The following is a 12,533-nucleotide window of genomic DNA, read 5'->3' as shown; positions in this document are numbered from 1 at the left end:
GTCCTGGCCAAAGTTTAGGTTTTAATGTAATCGTTTTCAAGTTAATTAATAAAGTAATTATATAAGGCGAATAAAAGTGAGAGATAATTGGTCAATTACATTGTTAATCTCATTATAAACCTTATTATATTGTACTTGTGAATTTAAGTGTTTCTTGTTGTATATTAGAAATATTGCGTTAAATCATTTATATTTCTTTGTTATAAAATTATAGAGTTCCGAAAGGGACGGGTCGAACCCGGGTTATCCGAGTCAGACTATAATCGGATCAAGTCGAAGTTCGAAACTTCGAATAGACCTCAAAACCCGACCCGACTCGATCCCTTTGGAACACTAGTTAAAAAAAAGGAAATTTCATCGTTATAGAATTTTATACATTAAAAAACAAATTTAAAATCATTTACATATTTCTCGAAAATTATCAGAATGGTGGTTATCTTCTAAAAACTTTTTTTCCAGTAAAATTTATAACGCTTTTATATTTGGATCAGTATTTAATATTTAACCCACTATATTTTGCAAATGTTATTAAATATTTTATTAAAATAAATATAAAATATAAAGAAATTGTAAATTATAACGTTAGTTTTATACCCATACAAAGTTAATAAATAAAATAAATAATAATTAAAAATTTCTCGTATCATAGCCAAATATAATTGAAGAGGTAAATGTTCGAAGATTTTAATTTTAGAAAAAATTATTCGAAATAAATTTAAATTAAATAACCAACTTCTTCAGATTATAAATTAAGAGAATCAAATTTTATTAGCAATATTCTCATTGGCTCATTCTTAAATTTAAAGTTGATTGATGGAAAAGCATAGTATTTATAATTTATTTTTATTCAAATCTTTTTACAATAAAGAATTTCTTTAAACGAACGAATATCAAGTAAAATACTTCTGTTAGTTTTATATAACAAATAGTAAAATTTACTGTCTTATCACTTGGAATACTTCATAATTTTCTACTATAAAATTTCCTGGAATACCTATCTTAGGATAACAATTACCATTATTGCAAATCCAATTATTAGAACCCGGGCAATATAAATCACCTGTATATGGCCCATAATCATTATAGCAGAAAATAGAATAATTTGTATTATTAACATAACCTAATTTTGCTGTAGAAATATCTTTTCCATCCGTAAAATTAAATAAAAAACTATTTGCAGTTTTTTTCCAAACGCCATTTCCACTCAAGTCATTCCAATCAAGTGGATTATATCCTCCAACTAGTTGTGTTGAACCTTGAATTTTTGCTACCCAAATAGTAGCTCCTTTATTGTCACAATTTTTATGAAAAGTCTTACCATTAAATCCATCTCTACTTGAACGATATAATAATTTAAATTCATAAGGGGTCTTATTTTTATTATAAGAGGAATCCTTTTTATCAATCCATGAAGCGAATAAAGGAATGTGATTTGATTCAATTAATGTTGAATCAAGTTTAAATTTCAAGTTTAGTTTTCTTGAAGGTGCTACATTAGTTTTGGGTTTCATATTAGGAACTATATGAAATTCCAAAAGATTATGAATTAAATCCTGAGGCAATACTTCTTTATAACAATAAATTTTGTAAAAGAAATCTGTAGGTTCAATATCATAAAATCTAATTAAAGGAATAAATCTATGTAATGACCTTTCAATCTTTGTAATATCTTCCTTATTCCATTTTGTTGGATCATTTATGATATTTTGTTGAGAAAAACACCATTTTAATAAACTTTCCCAAATTATAATTTCATCTATATTTAAGTCATCTCGTTTTAATAATAATTCCAACAAAGGAGCCTTTAAATTGATAAATTTATCTGAATTAAATAAAATTTCAGGTTCTTCACAAATTTTTTCAAGACAAAAATTCCATAAATCTGTAAATGTTTCATGTTGATAAATAACTTCAAGAATACCAGTTGGATTTTGATTCAAAAATTCAGTTTGATGCTCGATCAAATATTCTTGAATATGAGAAACCAATTGTTGAATATTAAGCTCATCCACAGCTATCAAAAGTTTCAATACTTCAGGACCTTGTAAATTCTTTAATTCAATATTTCCACAATAAATAAATCTATTGTTAAAAGTTAATTAATTATAAATAAATATAAAATATAAATAAATGTCAAAGAAAATTTTCATTATTAATATTATAAATTTATACCTGAGAATGATATTAAATAAGTGAGACGAAATATTTGGTTTCTTTAAAATAAATTTCCCATGTTTTTTCTCAGCCCATTCATTAGAAAATGCGGAACGAAAATATTGAGACCTGATACACAAAATATTAGAATGAGCATGAATTTCTTTAACGTTTGGTTCTTCTCCAGCATAAATGATAACATCGTATCCTAATTCCGTTTCAAAAAGTTTTTCATAATCACTAGATAACTCTGTCAAAAATTTCGAAGACATTGTTGTTTAAAATGATATTTAGGAGGAAAAAAATTTTCGTAATGTAATACAATTTAATAAAATTTGTACTAGCAACAAGTTAATGCAGTTGGGCTAAAAATTATGCGCATTGTCAATCCATGAACACAAATCATATGTATATTGATATTCTGTTGAATTAAAGCTTGTGGCAAGACGTCCTCCGCCCAGAAGGTTTGTTGGTAATAAACCCCAGTATAATAATGATATAATTAATTAAGAGAATCAAGATAAAGGACGTAAATCATCCACTACGTGGAATTATTTATTAAGAATGATCTCATAGAAATTGTATTACATTCTCCTTTATGGTAATATTTACTTTGTAAATCTTCGTTTGTATTGTTTTTTAGCAAAAAAGTTATTATATATAAGACATGCGAATTTAAAATCGGCATAACGAGATTTTTCTTTTATGTTAAATTGGAACATTGAACAAAATTTCCATGTTTTTCTTTGAACACCATGCGTTAATATTTGAAATCAAAATGTAGATTATTTGAGTGAGAGGTAATATTCCATCATAATAATTTGCTAAAATTATAGCGTAATAAAAAAAATTTTGATTCTTAAATTAATGACATGAAAAACTTGATTAGATTCTAACTTTACCACCAGATATCTGATTACGTAAAAATATACAGTAAAATAAATAATAGATAGTTAAGATTTTCTTATTATTTTTCATAAAGAATAAATCATCGGGATGAATCAATCAATCTCCATTTTTTTTATTAAATTATTTTTATACAATAATATTTTGATCGTCACACCAACGCATCATCATATGGAAATACTTATCATGTAATAATAAATATTAAAGAGCCAAATGATTCACGTGATTAAATTGGTCGAAAAAAAAATCTATAAAAAAATATATAATTAAATATAAACTATTTGGTATTCTCAAAACCCTATAAAAATATAAGTTAAAGTTATTAATTGAAACTTCAAATAGCTTTATAATCATTAATAACTTAAATGTAAACTTTATTATTAAAAAAGTTTACTTTCAAACAAGTATAAAAGAGAAATCAATGGAAATCTGCAAAGCTTCATAGCTTGAATACCAACTCTTACTTGGTAAATATTATACTAATAATTTTGTAAGTGTATAGTTTACAGTAAAAATTTTATGAAAACGTGAGTAATCATAGAGAAATTGACATAACAAAAAAAGTTTTATCGTAAAATTTGGTGATTTCCATGTGGTTATACAATCAGGCTGATCGCACTAAGACGATAATTCTCGTTCCCATTATGTATTATTGGGCTGTTGGACTATTGGCAATCAAATTCGTCGTTATCTAAATTTTATAGATAATGATAAAACCCAGAATCATTTTCAAAAAAAAACTTTTTTTGGGGTTTCACGCTTTTACTGGTAAATTTTTAAAAATAACCAAAAATTTGAAAACTTTAGAGAATGCTTTTTATTGATATTTTTTTTTATTCTATTTAGTAGGGATGTGGTCACCTTTAGGATAAGTGGATCAGGTAAATTTGGAGCTTTAGCTAACTTCAAAAATTTTTAATCTTTTAGTTAGAGGGACGATTTATTAACTTTTTCCTTTTTTTTATTTTGCAGGATTTACTTTTTTCGAAAAAACCTTTTTGAAGAAAATATTATTAATGTTTCCTTTCTCTTTTTTATAGGAAATGGATCTCTCCAAAGTTTCGATTTTCAAAACTTTAATTTTTAGCCATTTTTTTTATTAACGAAATACCAATGTTTCATTACATAATTATATAATTTATGGATATTGTACGGTGTTGTATTTATATTGGTTTATGACGTCATGAATATCTATATTATCGTAAAGCTAATGCAGATCATGCTCAAATAAACTATAGTTCAATATTATACGATAATGAAAATATCGGTTAAATAAAATTAGCATGATCCTATAGGGCCGAGTGATTAAAGTATATTTTAAGAATATAAATATTTATCGGTGATACGTTACATTTGATACATAAAATATTTGTAGATAAATACTTCATATTCACATAACTATAGAATGAGAAATTTTATTTTTTAATTTAAATAAATTATTTACTGTATTAATGAATTATGATTTAAATGTAATAATAAAATAATGACTGTATGTTGAATAAAAATAATTTATCGAACGCGAAAAATCATTGAATAAATTAAAATAAATAAATGATTTTTTCTTTCCCTTAAAATTTAAGTACAGTAATAACTAATTATAGGACTGATTATTTAATTTTATGAACGATCCTCGCTTTTTTTCATTTTCGAGTGAATGTAATAATAATAATTGTAATATTACAAATTAAAATGAAATGTGATTATACGTAACTGTCCGTAAAATAGATATCATGAAAATAAAGGCGGATTTTAATTGTTTTCCTTTGTACGTATAAGCATTATAGTTATAAAAATTCGAAGATTATATTCATGCAAAATAGATGTAATTAGAAGTTATCCTGGTATATATGATTTAAATAAACAACTATCAAATATGCTGCTTATATATGTTATAGGATCGTAAGTTTAATGATATATTATATTACATATTTATACAAATCAATTAAAAAATCATTTTAATTGCAGAAATATAAAAATTTTGATTTATTTTATTTATTTAGAATATATAAATTTGAATGGTATACTACTATTGCATTTTGTGGATTTATAATATTCATAGCATAAGTTTCAGCAATATAAAGTAATTGTACACTCTGTTCAGATATTAGGTGATTTAAATTTCAGAAAATGAATTCACTTCCGGTAAGATTTTTCCTGCCAAAAGTAATGCTTCTTTTCTCCATTCAGGTTTATCATCCTTAAGTTTGCCCATTATGGGTTCTACAATATTTTTCAATAATATATCAACCCATTTCTTAGCTTCTTCAACCAAATTGAGTTCTAAACTAAGATTTACAATATTAAGGATGAGGGGACGAATTTCTTTTGGTCGAACTACCTTATATAAATCATATGTTTCTTTCGAAATGGAAAGAGCCTTTTTTTTGTTTCCATTTTTACTATAAATAGATGCCAAGGTTTTAATAAGTTCTATTGTATTGAATCCTAGATCTGGATGTTCTTTTCGAAGGTTACGTAATTCAGCAATTATATCTTCCAATTTTTTAATAAGAGAAGGATCAACCTTACGTGATTTTGTTTTTGGTTTGATTGATTCATTATAAGTTGTCAATAACTGAGCCATTCTAAGTTTAATTTCTTGTGATTCAGAACTTTCCAATTTGCACATTCTACATTGACAATCTATGTTTACAGCTTTTAAATACCTTGATCGTGCCTTATAGCTAAATGAAGCATCTCTATAATTAACGATTAACTCTTCACCTTTAGAAATAGGCCGATTAGTTCGAAAGAACAACAAATCACCAAGAAAAAAATGGCATACATTTTCATCAATACATGCATGATTAAAAAAAGATGGTAAGATCCACAACCCAACACCGGTTAATTCAGTTTCAAGATTAAAATCTCCATAACCTAAACCAAAAGAATTGTGTTTGATAGCACTTACAATTATTAAAATATTCACTAAATTATTATTCATTTTTTCATTTATGCTAATATCGTGACCAGTATAAAGCTGATACACTTCACTACAATAATTAGATTCTTCAAAAAGTTTTTTAGTAATACATATTGCTAATTCTTCAGCAGATAAATATGAACCAGTTGGTATTTCATCATTTGATTTATCACTTATCATAGTTCCAATAGCTTCGTTACTAAAAACTAATTTTAATGGTTTAGAGACCATCAGCAAAGTATGTTCAGGAATGTCACATTTAGCGACCCAACCTCTTCCTTTTCCTTCAATAAGATCAATCTTAATATTTTCATTTAAAAAATCAGCATGATCTAATCTTGGACCTGCTTCGTAAATCCAAACATCATTACCCTTACTATCCTTTTTAATTTTAGCCCTCTCATAGAATTCATCAATAATACGTAAATAGTCATATTTTCCATATTTATTTTCATAAGATAACATTTCTGCATGTTCCGTAATTTGTTTAATTAAAGTATTATTACCTTTTGTTCTTTTATTTAAATTTTGAAGTGTATTAGAGGCATCTTTATAACATTTGAGACCACAAAGAGCTTTACCCTTACGATAGGCTGCTTTTAAATTATTGGGATCATGCGTGAGAGCAATATATGTATCCTTGAGAGCATTATAAAATTGATCCAATCGAAGGTAAGCTTCTGCTCGGTTAGTAAGTAAAGTAACATTTTGTGGCTCCAATTTGATACCATTTGTATATTCATAAATAGCTGCAATATAATTATTTGAAGCAAAATAATCATTTCCACGACGACGGAAATCATCGACAGTCTTTAATTCAACAATCTTTTTATTTGTGGACCATTTTATATCATTAAACAACTTGTTATTATGATCGATGATGATAACATCATCAGGATTATTAGAACGAATTATGGGTATTTTACCAGTGGCAAATTTATAAGATATATTCTTGATAACAAGTAAAGTTCCAATTGGTAAAAATGATTCATCAATAGATTTAGTATTTGATTGATTTTGTTTTGGAATCTTTGTCCAATTATACAAAGCAAGTCTTTCAACATTACCCTCTGGATCTTCTACAAGAGCTAAAAGGGCACTTAATTTTATAAATTTAGAAATCACTCGACATAACAAGAATCTTCCAGTGGGTACATTTATATCAACTCGTAAATTTGATATTGATATCCGAAGTTGAATATTTAGAGTTAAATTCTCTTGTTTTTTTATATTATGAACAATATGTTTATTCTTATCACAGAAATTCTCTAGAATTTTATGTTCACTAATAAATCGATCTTTGCTTTTTCCTTGAGAAAAATTATCAATAGCCAGACGTAAAATAGCATTTTGCAAAATTTCTATAGTATCTAATAATCCTATTGCTCTGTGAACAGTTTGAAGTTCCATGTTTGTCGTGCTAGTTTTTTATTTATTTATTTATTTATGTTTAAGAAAATAAAATAAAATTTTTCTATGATAACTCAATAATCAAGCTCGTATTTAAGGCTGACCTTTTATAATGAACGAATTATTATGTCATTATTAGCTAAATATATTATTTTAAGGGAAATAAGAAGATGAGATGGAAGCTTGATCCGGAAGCTGATCCGAAAAAAAAATCATGCATGATGCCATTGATGACTGTGTTTTATTACCAAATTTGAATAACAAGATGACTGAAATTTTTTTTTTACTCTTAACCCAATTACTAAAAATATTACTAATCATTAAAAATTTTACGAATCATTAAAAATTTTGTGTTAAGTCGTAAAGCATTGTGTAATTTTCCTATTTACTATTGTGAATAAACCAAAATCATTACATATCACAAGTTATATGGAATTATGGATACTATAGTTTCAAAGTAACTAAAAGTTAAATAAATCGTCATTTACATAAACAAGAAATGTAATTTTGCAGCGAAACAAGATTAATATAGCCATCCCTTTTTTTTCCTCCTTAGAAACCCAGAATTCAAAATCAGAACTCAAAGTGGACCGGAAATATATATATAGAGGTCAGGGAAGACTATCAATAGCTGTACACAAGGGTTTTTAATAAGGTTAGTACGCGAAATTTACACTAAACTCCAAATAGTTAAGAAATAGTCGATGCAAATATTTGTAAATTAATGAAATATAAGAAGAACGAATTATATTAATGTTATACAAGAAGTTTTAAAATCTCGATAGGCATCATGGTGTAAGAAGTGTGATACCTTAAAATTTATAAAAAATTCTTATCAAGAGATTATACTAATAAATTCAGTTAAAAGAAACATTTTGCAATTTCTGACATTATGGTATAATTATTTAACTTAACAGAAGTATAGAATAATAATATAAACTTTCATATAAGCTCATTCATAGTTAAAGAAATTTTTTTTGATTTTTTTCCCGTTGGTTTTTCCTTTAATGGTAAACCGAATTTATTTATTTTTTATTATTAAGCTGAAAACTTTTTTTTTTAATGGTTAAAACCATTTTTTCAAATTTTATTATTTTTATTTTTTCTCTTTTTCCGGCTTTTGAAACCAGATTTATTGTTTTTTTTTTTTCGTTCTTAAAGACTGGTTCTTTTTCTTTTTTTAAAAATTTTTCTTTTGTTCTCTTCAGTTTTTTAAAAGTTTTCTTCCCTTCCTTCTGGTTCTTTTAAGACTGGATTTTTAATATTTTTTTTGGTTTTTTTAATTAATTTATTTTTCTTTTTCTTTATTCTTTCCATTTTTATTTGTTGTTTTTTCCTTTAAGATTTGGATCAGTGATCAGATTGACGCTGCGGTGCTATGGCAAGCGCTATTTTTTCATTATTTTTTTTTTGCTTTTTCACCTTTTAAATTTTAATATAATTAATACTTATATATTAATACTTATTTTAATATTGTTCTTTTTTTTACTATTTATTTTTTCTGATTTTTTTTCTGATTTTTTTTGGTTTTTTTTCAAACCGCAAAAAAAAATTTTTATTTTGTTTTTATTTTGATTTTTAGCTCAATACCAAGTTTTATAATCATTTTTTTTTCGCTTTTTCAGTTCATACTGAAACATAAATCTTATTTGATTAGTTTTTTTTTTATTTTTGGTTGGTTTATTTAATATTATGCATTTTGTTAAATAATACTAAAAAAAAAATCTTTTCTGCTACTATTTGACACCATATACAGATCACGCTATATAGTTAATAATATCAGGTGATCTTCATTTTAATAGTGATATTCCTTGTGATTGGTTGTTCTGCTAATTGTACTATCCTGGAAAGGAAGGAAAATTTTACTAATTTGGTTAGCTCTTATGCGCTAAGTATAGGGTACGTTTTTTATATTATTGATATTGATATTGATATTGAGGTAGATAGACAAACTGTACGGTACGATCAGCTGAACTGTACGGTACGATTAATTATAATAAAATCCATACAGTACAGTACAGCACTTATATATATATATATACATATAAGTCTTGTATTGTACCGTACAGTTAAATTGTAACAAATTTCGTACAGTACAATTGTAAAAATAAATGATTATCACGTGATTCTTATATTAAATTCACAATTAAAAAAGTTCTTTATTAATAAAATTATAAATAAATAAATAGTTATATTAACTGTTAACGTGCGCAAATATTTTTATTATTGTCATTGGAAAATTACTTTATTTTACTTCGAACATGCTGCACTCTCTATAAAAGTAATTGAAAATCATGTTGAAAAAATTATAAACCTAAGAGTTTGTTTCTTTTCTCAAGCAGTGCAATTTCCCTTTCAAGCTCATCATTTGCCTGCTTTCGAATAGCTAGTGTTTCTTGCGCCAAAGTATTAACTTTTCTTTGTTGATCAAAACATGGATCTCCGTTTGATTCAATAATTTCAATAGTATCATTTTCCTTATTATGAGAATTACTTTTTTGTTTTTTTACTGTACTCAAGGATGAAGTTTGTTTACATTTACGCTTTTTTGCTAAAATAATTAAAATACAAATTATTACGTTAAATATATTTTAAAAATAATTAAAATAATTAATTATACTTACCCGCTCTTTTCTCAGCTTGAATTGATCGTGCCAATTCAGATTTATCTCTATAAGAATCAGGAATATTATATTTTTCATAGACATTTCCACTTTCCCACTGTCGTTTATCAAAGTTACATCCTCTAAAAAAAAGGAATTTTAATAAATATTTAATAAGTTTTATATACAAACAAATAAAAAGTTTTACCTAACAATTCCGGCAAGAAGTGATAAATTACGTCCATCATGATTTACGTTTGCATGTGCACTTTCTCCCACATTGGTATTATTTGGTGTTTGATTCCAAATAATATGATCCATTTTGGTAAATGCAATTGATATACCCGATAGTACCCATGAAACACGTTTATCTTTTACCCAAGCTATAAAAAAAATACTTTAATATTTGTTTGAATTTTGATGAAAAGTTAAATTTAATGATTACCTTCTGCTCCTAATTCGCCACTAGATTGTATTTTATCTAATACTATTAACACTTCTTCTTGTGTATCTAAAGTTGGTACTAAATACATAGCACTTCGAATTTCACTTGATATCTGCTTATTTTTGTCAATATTTCTAAATAAAAAAAAAATAAAATATGATTATAAATTAGTAATTAATTCAATTAGATTATAAAAAATTATTAATGCATCTAATTACCGCTTATAATGAACTTGGCAAAGTTTATATATATGTTGTAAATGCTCAACTGGCGTTAAATTTGGATACTTTGAATTTAAATATCGACCTAAACCTAATTAAATATTAAATTTATTAATACCTATACTCAAATAATTCGAATTTATACTGTAGTTTAGCTTACCTAAAGCTTGCCCTTTGTGTTGATCTGCGATAATACATCCCAAACCCCTTCCATGAATATGATAAAATTAAATATTTCACCCGTATCTTTTTCTATGCAATTAAACAAGTCTTCAAATAGGTTTTGATATGCATCAGCCGTCTCAATATTTGTAAATATTCGTGCAAAAGTTAAAGCTATATATATTTTTAAAGCAATTAAATTAAAATTATAAAAAATTAAATAAATTAAAGTAAATAAAATTTAACTCACTTTTTTGTATTCGTGATACATATGCTGATACTTCCCATTCATTTGTAACACCATGAATTCTTTTGAATGCCATATCAATTTCAAAATATGTCAATTCAGGAATTGCTTTAAGTTGTTGCTTTGTAGCACATACAACAATATATTGGCCACTATCAAGAAATCCTGTAAATAAAATAAATTAAATATAAAAAATTAAATTACGATTAAAAAAGTGATATAAACGTATTACGCGTAATACAATTTACTTACGAATTGATCGAATATATGGATCTTCACTTTTTTCATGTTTCATAAATTCATGTGTAACTCCCAAGATATTTTGTCCATATGGATATTGTGAACGCCGAGTTTTGCCAATATAATAATCAATTTTAGATTGATTATTCAATGATGGATGTAATTCACTTAATTGTTTTCCATTTAAGTAGTTTTGAATCATTGTTCCTATTTATTTTATATTATTTTAATTAGCTTATATAAATAATTATGATTTATATTTGTGTAATTTAACTTACCAGTTAAAAACTTTCTTCTTGTTAAATCAAGAGTATGTTCATTATTGATTATATTTTGAAGTTGATTTTTAATATTATATGGGGTTTTATAAGGTGGTGGAGGTGGATGATTATGTTTTCCCACTGATACAGTTGCAATAAATGGGCATTCCTTTAAATTTTCTGGAATTATATGGTAGAATGTAACCGGACATGCACTAGCCTTCTTACTCACAGATCCTTTAACAATTCGATTTTTGACTTTATGCAAAAATGCTAATGAAACAATAATTATTAATTATTTTAGATAACAAAAAGAATACAGTTATTAATTAATTTACTTACGACATTCATCAGATCGTGCAATATTAGGTCGTACCATAAAACACTCATCTACCGTATTAACTTCATCGTTCTGCAATTTAAATATTAAATTAATTTATTTATTTTAAAAATATATGTATAACACAGCAAAAAAATATTTATAAAAATAAATTTGAACTAAAATTTTTGTGCGAAAAAAATAAAATTACATAAAAAATCATTTTCTATCGAATTTAGAATTAAAATCCACTATGCTAATTGCCAAATTTAGTTAAAAACATTTTTGTATAAAATTACTTTTTAGTGAAATGGATCACCAGATTTTTACCTTAAAATCGATACCATAAGGATGATAGGAATATTCACTAAACATCGTTTCTAATAATTCCAGATCAACATTATTTGGAATTGTTAAATATCGGTGTTTTTCTTTTGGTTTCCAATTAGTACATCCAATAAACTTTTTTTTTGATGTTATTAAACCAGCCACCTGAAAATATTATAAATTTTAGATAATTAAATAATAATAATTATAATTTTAAAAGAACTTATTATATAATTTATACGTACTTGATTAAATTCACATAATTTTGGTATACCGTTACATTTTACTCCATTTTGATCAATATATTCACAATGAC

General features: G+C 25.4%; 2 protein-coding genes across 2 annotated transcripts; both read right to left on the bottom strand.

Moving 5' to 3' along the window:
* Positions 1 to 5,173: 5,173 nt before the first annotated feature.
* OCT59_028813 (uncharacterized protein) lies at positions 5,174 to 7,393 on the bottom strand (the record flags this gene model as incomplete). The annotated part of the gene is made up of 1 exon (XM_025322108.2): positions 5,174 to 7,393. One exon carries the CDS (start codon positions 7,391 to 7,393, stop codon positions 5,174 to 5,176), a length of 2,220 nt encoding a protein of 739 aa, XP_025167141.1.
* A 2,250-nt stretch (positions 7,394 to 9,643) lies between these two features.
* Positions 9,644 to 11,366, bottom strand: OCT59_028812 (uncharacterized protein; the record flags this gene model as incomplete). The annotated part of the gene is made up of 10 exons (XM_066147576.1): positions 9,644 to 9,666; positions 9,936 to 9,944; positions 10,018 to 10,139; positions 10,205 to 10,379; positions 10,442 to 10,575; positions 10,660 to 10,753; positions 10,823 to 10,846; positions 10,903 to 10,998; positions 11,075 to 11,236; positions 11,324 to 11,366. 10 exons carry the CDS (start codon positions 11,364 to 11,366, stop codon positions 9,644 to 9,646), a joined length of 882 nt encoding a protein of 293 aa, XP_065994273.1.
* Between the last annotated feature and the right edge of the window lie 1,167 nt (positions 11,367 to 12,533).

The sequence above is a fragment of the Rhizophagus irregularis genome, chromosome 8 (genome assembly GCF_026210795.1).
Source record: "Rhizophagus irregularis chromosome 8, complete sequence".
Classification (NCBI taxonomy): domain Eukaryota; kingdom Fungi; phylum Glomeromycota; class Glomeromycetes; order Glomerales; family Glomeraceae; genus Rhizophagus; species Rhizophagus irregularis.
The sequence above is the reverse complement of the archived record's forward strand: the minus strand, read 5'-3'. Positions and strand labels throughout refer to the sequence as shown.